The following is a 13,813-nucleotide window of genomic DNA, read 5'->3' on the forward strand; positions in this document are numbered from 1 at the left end:
TAGGAGAGGGATTATTTCTTCAGGGTTTTCAGTGCCGGAAACCGCAGTAACGGAGGGTCAGCCTAGAGTGATCGGCGCAAATCGTTATTATATTTATACGGACTATATTTATACGGTAAACTCACACAATTAACTCATAGGTTTGTCAACATTTCTCTCACGCTCTCTCTCTCTCTCTCTCTCTTTCTTTCTCTCATTTTTTTTTAACGCAGAAACACGATACATGATCATATATGAATATAATTATTCCGACAATGTTTTACTTTACTTTACTTAACTTTATTTTTATTTTATTTTTTTTTCTTTTCATTCCGTATATTTTTCTCCAAATTTTTTATCCTCAATAAATAGTTGCGGCCGCGTGATTCATTCGCTCGTCTCGTGCATCCTTACGATTATCGTTACAATTAAAAATTCACATGCTCATACGGCCAGCTACGGGCCTTCAGTCACTCGTACAGATTAACATGTATATAGTATATATGTATATATAATATATAATTTCACACTTGCACGATAAACTTTCACCGGCCCACAATATAGTGCTTGTTTATTTGTATGTATAATATTGTAGTAGTTGGTTGTTCTGTTTTTTTTTCTCTCTCTTTCTTCTTTTTTCTTATTCCGTATTCAAGTCGATAAATTTACAGAACAATATTCGACTACGCGTAAATGGCACCCGATTGTTCGATCGTTTGTTCGTCACCACCAACAGAGAGTTTTACTTTTTCCTCATTATTATTTAATAATTTATATGTAATATTTATTAAATATATATATATAATATATATCTTCACGTAACTGCAGAGCGTTGTGCTTTGTCGTCAGCGAGATGGCAGTCAATATATATTATTGAATAATCCGTTTAAGTTGCGTATTGCACATGCACCCACCCCAGGACCATCATCAATATACGATAAGTGCGTCGCCCGGTTAATCATCATCATCTTCATCGTCATCATCACTTTCCTCATTCGTCTTGTTACTAGTTTTGATTTAAATTTTTCATTTTCTTAGAGTTATATACATCATAGTTATTATTGTTATTATTAGTATTATTATTATTGTTATCATTATTATTATTATTACGTACGTAGAAACGTTTATGCATTTTATTAAACGACCGTGGGAATAATTATTCTCAGTACGGTAAGTCGGATTGAAAATTTCCAACAACCCCAACAACGCATGAAAAGATCGATTTTCAATGCACATTAATGCAACAACATCCAACCTTCCCGCACTGAGAGTAAAAAAGTAGTTCTCTGATTCACCGAATGCGTTGAAGGATAGACGTAATGCGCACGCGTATTCGGGCCAAGTTTTCACCGCTGGAACCGGCTTTTGTTTCAAGTTACGTATTCCGGCTTCCTGTTCGAACCGGAAGTTCCACTGGTCCGAGGGCCTTGGGGCGCAGGCATCCAGGGCACGGCTATTTCCAGGGCAGCCATACTCGCCCTGCGTCTTGGCTTCGGGCTCCTCGGCGGTGGTTCAGCGAATGTTACGCTTCTGCTCGGCCTTGCTGGGGGTGGCGGAGGCGGAGGCGGAGGTGGCGGCGGGGGCGGGGGTGGGGCTGGGGGTGTAAATCGCGTTGCGTCGGACGAACCTAAACCTGCGTGTGGGTATTGCTGTGCACTTGGTCGTTCTCGGCATTGCCAATCGCATTCGCTGGCGCGTAGTACTGGAAAAATAATTACCATTTTTAAGATTTTTTTCTAGCTTCTTCTTTCTTTGAGGTGTGTTTGTTTGTTTGTTTGTTGTTTTTTTTTTTTTTTTTTTTTTTTTTTTGTTGTTTTTTTGAACGGATATTAGTTCGAAAATTTCGGTGATTGAATATATATGCGATATCGATATATTGCTTGCGTGAGTAGTAGGTTACCAAAAAAATGACAATATTCTCGGATATCTGACTATTGTGTAATGAATAATGCCAAGGAATGCGTGGTATTGTCTATGAGCAAATTAATGATTTTTTTACAAAAATGATGCTGGGTTTGATGCTCGGTTTTCATAGTTTTTCTTCTTGCCGTTTCTGCGAATAATTATAACAGGTATATTTACAATTATACAGAGAGAAAAAAGAAAACAAGAGCATTACCGTATTGGTATACCTGTGTAGTATGTATACATTATATTATAGGCATATGTTTAATGTAAATATATCGTACTTTGAATTCGTACCAAGGCTCATGCAATTTAACATCGATTGACGCATCAACTTGCGTGTTTGCGGTTATATTGAAGTTTCAATCAACGAACATATACGTTGCGCGGCAAACGGTAAATTTCTAAAGCCACATGCCTCTCGTTTTTAGCTATATGAAAGCAGGCAAGCAGGCAATCGGATGCTTCGTGAAAAAGATGAGCCTGAAAATTGTAACATAAATTTCTTGGACGGGGATGAGGAGGATTCGGGTTTGAAGCGCAAGGAAATATACAAGTGAAAAATAGACGAAAGTTGAGTTGTGAGTTGAGAAGAAGGAAAGAGAATCTAACGATTTGAAATATCAGAGAAATTAAGTGTAGGATCTGAGCTCAGAAATAAAACGACTCTTTGTTTGTACGAAATGACGTAAATAAAAATGTAGTTTGAATACGAAAGCAGAATGAATGAGGGATAATTAAGGGTGAGAGTACTCACATATGGTCCCGGGATAGGCGCATGCATCCTCCGTCTAACTCTGCAGTCCGTACCACTAGAGACAAAAACAAAATAGAAACGAAATGCGAAATGCTACACGTCTCCCGTATACAAACGACAAATAAACATATCACTGAAACGCAACACCCAGCCAGCCGTTCACACAGCTATTTATTATTTATCTGTTTGTAGAGTATATATATATATATATATATATATACATATATATATATATATATATATATATATATACCTATGCCATATATGTATTTTTTACAATCGAACGAAACAAACAGTTCGAACAAACCTTAACTGAAATTATATCGGGACGTTAAACGTACTGCTGCTAGAAAATTGCATGCCAAGCGTGTTCTATGAAGTTGAGTCGGACGGCCAATCGGTCGGCTATGCAAAATCAATGATATCTTTTTTTTTTTACCTTTGCACCAACAGGCATGCATTAGTTTTTATAGTGTCCGGCCATGGCCCGAGATCGCGTCGCTTGCGCAAGCATTCTGCAGCGAGGCGAATCCTCACCGACTCAACCTCCTACCGACAGCTGTCCATGGTATCAGTAATTTGGTGTGTGCAGAGCTTATTTCAAATATAAGTGATCTGATCCTCGCGTAGCCGAGAGTTTTCAAGTATTGCCCAGTCTTCAAGTTTTCCAAACGAATACCTGATTTCAAAAGCTATATACTCCTCGAATCCCAAGTGTCTTTGTGCGTTTTTCGTTGCGCATTTGAGTTTGCTTTTTTTCGTTTTTATTTTCTGCGTGTGTGTCCGTGTGTGAGTACTGTATACAACGATTATACATTTGCGTGACAGAGTAGGATAGAGATAGAGAGATACACATTATACAAATGTTTGTGGACAGTTGTGTAAGCGTTACGTATCGACGACTCTATACATACCCGTCCGTTGTCGAAGTCACGACCGCCGCCGATCGTCAGTCTAGCTTTTGCTTTCATCGCGTCTGACAAGGGGATCTGGAAGAGAAGATTGGCGTGAGAACATTAATTGCCTCTGCGATAACGTCACTCGCAATATCTGCGATCACTTAAAATTAACGAAATACCGTACCTTTGCTCTGGTCGCTTCGGTGTGCGATTTGTAGCAAAATTCTAGAAGTGCGACGGCGAGGGCGACCAGCAGCCCTCCTATCAGGATGTAGAATATTCCGGCGACGTTGCTCAGCGACAACTCGTTCCTCGAGGCGTCCTGCTTGTCGCCGTGTCTGCACTCCGTCCGGTCGTACCACCATCGGTTGGTCAGCTTGGTCAGCTCTCCGTTTTCCTTCAGCGACAGGACCGCCAGATTAATGCTGTCCCTGCGGGAATGAGGAGTGGTGGAGTTTTAAATCGGAACGTCACGCGGTGCATTCAGCGAGATTTTGCGAATAGGAGAAGAGAAACTTTGGCGAGGAAAAACAAGCACCGAATGATCGAGATTTGACGGTGTAATTTGCCGCGGTTCATTCGCTGGTTTATCTACCGTGAACCCAGGGACTAAACGACGCGGGGTCGAAGAAATTACTTAGTCCTGTAGGAGAGGAGGAAATACCGTGCCAAGCGGGAGACGGAGATGGAAAAAAAAGAAGGAAACTCATCAGCGGGTGACAAGAAGAATGGGAAGTCGACGTCGCGGAACGCGGTCCTGAGGAAAACCACTGGCGGCAGGGAAGCGAGGTGCGATGGGTTGGAAGAACGACGTCTTGAACCTCGACTCCAAACTACCGACAAACGCGGATCTCTCTCTCTCTCTGTTGCTCACTTTTTCCCTCCCGTTTGTCTGGCGATTCCATTTCTCCTCTCTAGCTCTCTGTCTCTCTTCTTTACTCGAGTGTCAAAGCGCGAAGAAATTTCACACCGGATTAACGGCAGATAAACAAAATGCATTAACGTCGAGTGGCGGGTGTTTTAACCGGAACTGACTGAACGAGTCGAAGAGTTCATCGCGCGAATACCTAAGGGTTTTTGGTCGCAGAGAAAACATCGTGAAAGTGTGGAGTATGAAGCAGTGACCGATCCTTGGACGGAAGTACTCGGGGGTAATTGCTTGGAAAGAGTGGCGCGATAAATTTCTATGCTAATTGCTGGGGATGCGCGTTGTCGAGAAAGTTAAAAAAAAAACCTTTTAATTACTCAACCAAAGTCGACCGCCGTGTGACGTAGGTGTTTCACAGTGTAATTTTGACGCGGATACATAATATGATGTTGAAAAGTCGCTAGGAGGCAAGAAACATTTCCCAAATCCTGATGGATTTCCTGACCAGGGTGGGAAAACTTTGGTAGTAAATCACGGAACTCGTTATATCATTATCGAGAGACCGCGAGCATGCCAAGGAAGAAATTTTCCGAAGGTGAAATCGTGCCTCCCCTACGGGAAGTCAAATACTGGCCAAAACTCAATACTTACTTCAAAGGAGAACCGAGGGGCGTTGCGACCCCGAAACCCTTCGCGTCAAGGTTTCGCCCCACTTTCATTGTGTCGCAGGGTTCTCGCTCGTTGATGTACTCGTTCTTCGGACTCTCGATTAGCAGCGCGTATTTTCCCTTGCTCGTTCTCACCCTCCGGATACCCTCGTCGTACGTTTTGACGAAGACGTGTTTCCGCGAGTTCATGAACTCCCACATTTTGCTGTAGAGGGTGATCTGCGACCTCTGCGGATGAATTTCACTTTAGCAGTGGCAAGCCGCGTAGCCCCTCAGGGAGTTTGCAATCGATTTTACGAGGCTACGCGAACAAGAAAAGGCACAAACACAGAACCGGTTAATTTTCTTACCCTGAAAAAGTCCCAGGTTGATCCGTGGGATAGTGTGCCGTATTGGACTTCGGTTTGGGAAGCCAGATCCTCCGGGGAGTTTATCGGCGCCACCATCCTCTCGACGGTCAGAAATGCCGCCAAGTTTGCAGTGTACGATGAAATCAGTATCAATGTGAAAAACCACCAAACGCTTCCAACGATCCGCCCCGAAATTGATCTGGAACAAAATCAGTGTTCGGTGTGTCCGTGATCAAGAGAAAGATTGTGTAATTAGTGACTAGGGTTATTCTCCACTTTAGGTTCGTATCGATTGGTTTCATGTTTCTTTTCAGCTATCCGTCTCCGGCATTAGAGTGATGGGTTTATCAATATCTATACACCTATATTCCTAGCCTGTAGGTTAAACAGCAGACGAAGTGATTGGAAATTATTTGGTTATCATAATTGAATAGAAAATTTTTACCTTTTTTTATACCAGCAAAGAAATGGTTGTCGTTTCGTTTACTTCGCATTTGGATTCAAAACTCAAACGATATATCGTGTCCTACTTGTGGTTTTAATACTTGAATTACCGTACAGTTCGGTACAGCAATTCCGCATCGTGTTTTTGAGACAATTCCGCCATATTCAAATTATCGATAAAGTATTCACTCAATTAGCTGAGAAATCGAATCATGAATACACGATACGTCTATTGTTTATACAATATATGTATACTTGTTTTCAAAGTATTGAACGATTAATCAAAGCGGTAAAAGTAATAGGATTATTTTCGCCGATGACTGTCGTGTTTTTGGTTCTTAATCAGAGAGGTTTATAGAAGAATTTGTCATGAGACCTACCATAAAACGAAGAGTCAGGCATATAAATTGGCATTCCACGAAGTGCGGCCAAGCGAACGACCGTGAATAAATTGTCGATTTCTCGTAAAAAGCGACATCGGCTGTTTCAGACTTATATTTTATTGCGCGTTACGGGAAGCCTACCACACTTACGCACGCGAAGGCGTAGTTGAAGAAATGTAAATACCTAAATCGAAAGTGTAGGAAACATGGAGAAGAAGAAAATTACCTCCTTGTTACTGTATGTATTGCAGATATTTCGCATGGTATTTCGTCCTAACAAAAAAGGCTTCCAAAAATCTGCAATTCATATCAAAACCACGAACGTTTTTACTCATTAATCAAGAAACTGCCGCGGCGGGAAATGCAAACGGGCAAAATGTAAATTAGCCGGCAAAAATTCAACCTTTGAAAGATTTCGTACTGATTTAAACCGCGCCATTCCACTTCTTCAATTATTTTCGCTGATATAGGGAATCGTAGTCCTAAGTTTGCGAGTAAGTCGCAATAACGTCAGGCGCAAATAAACCTTGAATCACCTTGTAGCAGCCGCACGGGTGCGGCACTGCAGAATTTTAACGGTGGTCAGGCAGCCACGCCAACCCTTAATTTACATAAGTTCTCCTGGTAATCATGAACTGCTAATGTAATAACCAGTCTAATTAGATTACTTCAGATTATAGTTTGGTCCTAAGCGCGGGTCGATTTTCCCAGGATTCGCAACCTACCTACCGGGGACGAAGGGAACATCGGATCTCGCCGGAAATATTTGCAGCGGCTATTCGTCTTCTCTTTAGCGAACGGTTTCAAAGGGCTGACTTATTAATTGAGTTTTCCAGGGCGAGTGGTTGTCCGTAGCTTTAATATTACCGTGCCGAAATATGCGGAAATTATGAGGCCTCTCTGTTGGCATTTGGCAACGAATTTAAAATTGACAATTTTTCTTTTCGTTGTGAAGTTTGAGCTGCATTATTAATAATAACTGAATCTACGAGCTTCGTTTCTCGTTGCATCAAGAAATGCTTTCTGCGAAAAGCTATAAGCCGCGTACATATTCTCGGAATACCTACTGCAGAAAGCTCTTTCTGGTTTCAGTTTTCCTCATTGACCCGTTGCTTGCCTACCAGCCAATTAATGCTATTAGAGTGTTCCCTCCGTATAATACGCTCCTCTTGTCTCGCACAAAGGCATTCAAGTTGTTCGAGTTGCAAAAGCGCCGCGATGTTTTTGAACTCTACTAATTAACGGGTAAAATATTCCACTCGAAAGAAATGAGAAAGCTAACCTTTACCCTCGCCGCGGCAATACCTTCGATTTACTCAGTCTTCACCGAACATGTGCAGGTATAACCACTAGTGAAATGTGTGAATTGTAGCCGGTAGCTTTTCAGCCTTTTCTGCATATGGTTAGACAAAGAGAAAAAAAAATGTCGCAGCTCACTCACCTCGGCGAAATGTCACAGCCCTGTTGCATAAATGCGCCTAAAGAGAACCAGAGGCTATTAAGAATGCTGAAGTCGTTCGCCATACTGGAATGTGGCGTGTGAGGGGAACCGTGAGGAGCATGAGGATGCGGAAGTCCAGGATCTCCTCTTGCCCCTGCCATCGGGTCATTTCCACCGTTGATTTGAAGGAGCCTCCATTCGTACGGAGAGAACCTGGGAGGATTCATTCGGTTATATTCATCGTTTAGTACAAAGGAGAAGAATGAAATTTGTGTGTATTTTCGGATTTAGAAAGAGATATTAAAAGGGGCGAACTCCATCCTCCGAAAGTGCGATAACTTCATCTGTAACGAGGTTCTATTTGTCACCTGGAGACTATGAAGAGGACGATGGAAACCCCGATGTACGAGAATATGACGCAGACCCAAATCTCCTTGCTGAGAGGATTCAGGAAACTGAATACGCCAGGTTTCTGTTTTATCGGCTTCTTTATCATGATGCTGATACCCAAGGACATAAAGGGCTTTGTGAAGTCGATGACGCGTTCTCGTTCCGACGTTATTGTCATCGAGGCGATGGCGATATCCGCTTCCTGAAAGGGTGAATTTCAAGATTAGGTACTTTAAGGTTGACTTTAGCTGAAATCGAGTCCACAGCGCACGCACTTCGTCAAGAAGCAATATCTTCCTCTTTTTTAATAAGCATCTTCATTAATTCATCCCTGTTTTGTTCTCTCAAGTTATAACGAACGCACCGCGGCTATAATAACACGTGGAGTTAAAGAGGGCAGAAGAACAAGACTTCTCAAATGGAGAATAGAATCGCGCAAAACGGCAAGGCTCAGCATCTCTGTTTTTATAACTAATTAGAGAAGGGAATTGAATAAATTTACATCATACGCAGTCGCGCCGCTTCTTCGAGAGCCTTTCATTACCTTTACCTTTGACCTTTAGCTCGCTTTTCTTCGAAGCCGGCAGTTATAACAGGTGTATAAGAACCGTGAAACGGGTCGAAGATTTGAATGAAGAATTCACCGGCACATCAACCCTCAGCATTCGATTCAATTCACTCGTTTAATTCGACTCAACCTGTCCAACGGATTCGGACTCGAACCTCTTACCGTCCGAGTGAACTTGCGGATTGCCGAATCTGCCAGCAGAGGTACGCGGTTCCGAAAGCTCGAAGCTCTCTGGCGACGAGCCAGGGAAGAGGCTTTGAGGCTTGGACGGCAAGGCAGAGCCTTTGTTATCCACCTTCATGGTCGATAATCGCAGAGCTACCCGGTGCAAGCGTAGCTTAGCAACGACCACCGCGTAGAAAATCCTATCGCGAGTTTCTACAACGAGGTTCTGGCGCTGAGCATGTTACGAAACAAGATTCTTTCTCTCTGCAGCGAGCAACGTCCTCGTTAACAATATTTATTATGCTCTTCTCCAAATGACACCATCTGTTTTTTAACTGAATAAATTATGCAACCGTTCGCGTTCACTCTCGCAAAGCACTTTACGATTCAGCTATAGAGGTGGCCGAGCGTGATCCTGTTATTTAATTGAAGTTATATTTGTAATTAATTGCGCACTCTAGCGAGCTCGTTTTGATTACCGCCAAAGGCCCGAGTCAGCTGTCAATTAATTCCGTAATTCACTCTCAAAGTTGCTTTGACATTATTAACGGCGTGTACAACCGGTGATTTAAAGATTCTGGAGATCAATGTACCGACCTTTCGAATCAGTTCGCCGACCATTCCGTCCCAGCCACCGTTCACGTCAGGATTTTCCGTCCCGTATTTGCCGTCCTTGACGATCCGCAGTTCGTCTGTAAATTTGAATGAGAGATATGCGACGCACTGCAGTCTTGGAGTGATGGATCATCGTATACTCACAAGTTATGTCGAGCTTCTTCGCTATCAGATCTGCAAGATCTTTGCAGTAGCCTTCAAATCGGTTATTTCCTGTTAGCGTTTCGCCCGGTTCCGGCTTTCGCAGCATGATGTATGGCTCCTCCTGCAATCGAGTATCAAAACTTGAAGGCTTTTCCTGCTCCTGTGTTATGAAAATACTGTATTCATCTCTCGGGATACGACCGATCGTCGTCCGGCCCCCGAGCGTCAAAGGGCGCCATCAATCAGGGGTGAAAACCCTCGAATTATACGCACCACGATCGTTGTCACGATGTACGTCCTGTTCTTTTCGATCTCCGACTGGGGTCGAAGTCGCACGTACTTCGCCGCTATCGGTTGGAATCCAGCCTCGTCGGTCCATTCGGCAACCTCGAAGAAGAAGAAAAAGGCACGCGGATTTTGTTAATTGCTCACCTGGCCCACCGCAGAAGCGAAAAAGAAAGAGAGTGAGAGAGAGAGAGGAGAATAGAAAAAAGTGTTGCGGAAAATTGATCGGACAGGGCTTCCGAGGAAGCGGCGTCGGGTCGGCCGTTCCCGTTTGAATCCCGAATCGCTGGGGTCGTCAATTATTCACCTATCGAAATGGCCGCTGCAATTCTACAAGGTATTACATACCCTCGCCCGATAGTGTTACAGGTATAAGGCTGTGTGCGAGGAATTGCTGAGCCAGCCGCGATACGGCAAAATATCGCAGAAATATCGCAAACCCGTATGGACCGGACCCGTTGTAGTATTTCTTGCAGTTGTCAGTCGGACTGCGTGTACCTCATTTATAAACCCTATCTGGTGAACTTTGACGGTTTTACCCAACTCAGAAAGTGGAATATTTCATCCCCTGTCCGAGGTTTTTTCGCTTCCTCGCAATGTATTGGAGTGAAAAAAGTTTCCCCCTAGCCTCGCACTTAGTCAGGCCTAACTGCTGCCGCGATTATTATAACTCACCTTGACCATCGCGCTATTTACGGTCATTTCGACAACGTGGAGGGTGTAGTTCTGACGGCGGCCATCGTCGTTGAATCGAATTTCACCCGTCAGACCCTCGATCTCGACCTGGAAATACAGTTTGACATTAACAATTATACTCATCAGGACTGCTCATTAGACTCTATAATCGGGAACACGTTTTACCTCAGCGATGCTTTCGGCTTTCATTGATTTCTATATACTTACGGCGAAATACGCTCGAACAGAAAACGTTTTATACACAGATTATTCACGCGCCATGTGACACAAGTCGATCCTAAGTTTCACCAACGTCGTAAGTTTGACGTTGCCTCGTTAGGGTTCTACGAAGAAGACGTCTCTAGCCCAAAACTAAAAACATTAATCTTAGAAGCTTCGAGGTACCCCTTAACTTTCCGAAGGTTAATAAACGTCGGGATTTAATTGATCGTCACAAGAATTAACCAATTTTCTTAAATTACTCAATGACGATCCCTGCTGCCGTAGTCTTTTTTTTTCTTTTTTTGAAGCACCAACTTGACGTGATTCTGGCGTTAACCGGATCGATTAATATGTTTATCGGATTTCCGAGTAGTTTCAATTCCCATAAGTGGTAGTGCCAAGCATTGAACCACCACGCGGTTTCCTTCTAGCAAAACCGACCCCAACTTACTACGAGTAACGCGACCGCTCAAGTTGGCTGGAACTGATTTCGACTAGATCTCTCTCGAAACGGTTTAAGAGAGTAGAAATAGGACAGAGCGTGAGAGCGAGAGAGACGACGCGACGGTGAGAGATGGGTGCTCCGACTGGGGGATGGTCACGTCAACTTGGAGAAGAGCAAGGCAGGCCGCTTTGGCGGATGGCAGGCAACGGCTGCCAGCCCGCACCTTGTTTCGCTCCACTTGGGCCCGGCAGGAACCGAACTCTCCAGCACTTAAGCACTAGCCTTAATTACTAGCACGCCAAGTCGATGAGCTAAGAACGAAGATGGAAGTCAGGGCATTTCGGTGGTTATTGATATATCGCGGTTGGACAGAAAGGGGACTCGAGGTGCAGCACGAACTTCTCAAGATTTCTCTCTCGCGCAGCCAAAACTTTTCGTCGTAAACTTGAAATTTATTTCGAAAAGTGTGCATACTTACCTACCTACTCTAACCAACGTATCGACAGAGAATCGTTGATAAGGAAATTCGGATCGTTTCACCTGTAAAAGTTTGGCTGGGAGATCGGAAGAGACTTTGTAATATTCTCTAAGGGGCTTGCCGCTAAGTTCGGGGAGGGATACCGACCCACTTCAGACTGTAGAATCGTCGAACTCGATTTTCAAACTTTTCAATCCAGGAACCTGAATTCACATACTTTTTGCCTAAGTCAAAGGAACCCTGAAAGAATTCAGCCAGAGACTCGCCACGCCCTGAATCACCGCGCAGTCGGCTGCGAAACTGGATCTATTTTCATCTCCCCGAAACAGTTCGTTTGGTTTTAGTCTCTTTATACGTACTATCATTGTTTAAATACTCGGAATTCGGATCAAACGGGATAGCGAGTCAAATTCTCGCTCGATGTAGGGAATACTTGGGAAAACGGAATCTCCTTGAAGTTTCGGAGCGCGCGTGTTTCATTTTCTTCAAGGTTCAAAAGAGTAATTCACGTGTGCGCGTGTGTGATGCGCGAGTCCTGGAAGCCGGTTCGAATTCATTTAGACATCGTCGAGAAGGTGATCCAAAAGTTTCGAAGCCTCGGGAAGACGATGCCGATGAGAGTATCGGGTAGTTGTCAAGAAAGTCGAGAGCAGGGGTGTTCGGTGAGAAGAATTGCGGAGCTAGGCGGGTAGTTGCCGGTTCTAAGAGGCTAGGAATTCCGTTAGAATCGAAAGAAGTCGCAATTACTGTCAGCCACAGACATCGCCCTGGTATACCGTCAGCTACCAAAAACACCTCCAGAGTAGCGATCCTCGCATCTTCTCGACGGAACAGCGTCACCTAACGTATATCGTCGAAGACTTTCGGCCTCACGATATATTTCCTGCAAGTTCTATAACACAGTGCACCGGAAACCACGATATCTTACTTTAATTCTATTTTTACAGCCGTAAAATACTGGAACGGCAGTCTGGTTCCTCGTTATATGCTGCACATATGTTTGTGCACATGTATGATAGACAGCATTGATCATTTTCAAATCACGTCACCCGTTCGTTTATTACCTTTCTCAGATGCCTCGAAATCTTGTCACCGTGCTCCCAGGGAGTCACCCACCCCTGGCTAGGGTTGCAGTCCAGGGCCCTTGTCGCATTGGCCTGATGACCGCTCCCCGATACGCCGTTGCGTCTGACGTTGCTCTTGAACTGATCCGGCTTCTTGCGCAGCATCTTGCTGAACGCCTCGACGAGGACGAAGACGGCATCGTACATGAGCGCTGCCTGAGCCTGGTGAGTGTGAATTATTTGCTCGAATACATTTGGAGAACGGATATAATATTGGAGGGAAAAGTAACGGAAGGAACCGAAAGGAACGGAAACTCGAAGGGCTGATGTATATGCGCAGCGCTTCGAGTAATTTCTTTCTAAATTGAACAATTTTTACAGCTTCGTTCGTTTTATGAAAATACATGATCTGCTTCTTTTTTTGCTTGAAGTAATTATCCCTCGTGATATCACCCCGCAACTTTATTACTGCATCAAATAGCAAGCAGGTTACTCATGCCTGACCGTCTTAGGAACAACTCTCCGCGGGGTTGTTACGAATGAGAAGAAAACTAATTGTGTGTGGACGTATCATCGCGGAAAAACAGATAATGGCAGATAAACTCTGCAGTTTGTATAACCTGCGCCGTGAGACTTTATACTTTTACAATCGTGAGAACGATAACTTTTTATAGCACGGAAGAAAATCTTTCAGAGATTTATTTTTTCGCTTTTAAACGTTGAAGCGTTCTTTCTCGCTTCACTTGCAAGTAGTTTAGGTATGTACGTCTGTGATTATCCGAGGCGGAACTTTTCTAGAAAATTAAAGCGAACATTAAGATAGATAAGTCAGGCCCTGCATACGTACGGAAATGGACTCGCGACCGGCGCCTTGGGAAGTAGCCAGCTTCGAGAGGAACTCCTTGACATGGCGTCGAGTGGCGTCCACGATGCGAAATCCGGTGATGTTGATCGCCCCGTACTCGATCACCTCACTCTCCCAACGGTCGTCCATTATCTGATAACATAACAAGGGAATAACCCGCGTAAGCCAGGGTTCGAGAAAATTCTACTCAACTTCCGATTTTC

The 13,813-nt window shown here is 43.9% G+C and overlaps 1 protein-coding gene across 2 annotated transcripts in view; it reads right to left on the bottom strand.

The window, feature by feature from the left end:
* Positions 1–1,159: 1,159 nt before the first annotated feature.
* Positions 1,160–13,813, bottom strand: part of LOC124405557 (glutamate receptor 1) — a 150,206-nt gene continuing 137,552 nt past the window's right edge. Inside the window, exons 7-20 of one of the 2 annotated variants that reach the window (XM_046880571.1) lie at positions 13,593–13,742; positions 12,746–12,967; positions 10,537–10,644; positions 9,850–9,963; positions 9,577–9,697; positions 9,415–9,509; positions 8,063–8,286; positions 7,695–7,907; positions 5,427–5,625; positions 5,060–5,304; positions 3,725–3,971; positions 3,556–3,630; positions 2,642–2,696; positions 1,160–1,681 (exon numbers count right to left, since the gene is read on the bottom strand). In XM_046880571.1, the coding sequence (XP_046736527.1) occupies positions 2,676–2,696; positions 3,556–3,630; positions 3,725–3,971; positions 5,060–5,304; positions 5,427–5,625; positions 7,695–7,907; positions 8,063–8,286; positions 9,415–9,509; positions 9,577–9,697; positions 9,850–9,963; positions 10,537–10,644; positions 12,746–12,967; positions 13,593–13,742 (2,034 nt within the window). In that variant the 3' untranslated portion in view covers positions 1,160–1,681; positions 2,642–2,675. The remainder of the gene's footprint in view (positions 1,682–2,641; positions 2,697–3,555; positions 3,631–3,724; positions 3,972–5,059; positions 5,305–5,426; positions 5,626–7,694; positions 7,908–8,062; positions 8,287–9,414; positions 9,510–9,576; positions 9,698–9,849; positions 9,964–10,536; positions 10,645–12,745; positions 12,968–13,592; positions 13,743–13,813) is intronic. The other variant, XM_046880570.1, reaches the window with a different exon arrangement.

The sequence above is a fragment of the Diprion similis genome, chromosome 4 (assembly GCF_021155765.1).
Source record: "Diprion similis isolate iyDipSimi1 chromosome 4, iyDipSimi1.1, whole genome shotgun sequence".
Lineage (NCBI taxonomy): Eukaryota > Metazoa > Arthropoda > Insecta > Hymenoptera > Diprionidae > Diprion > Diprion similis.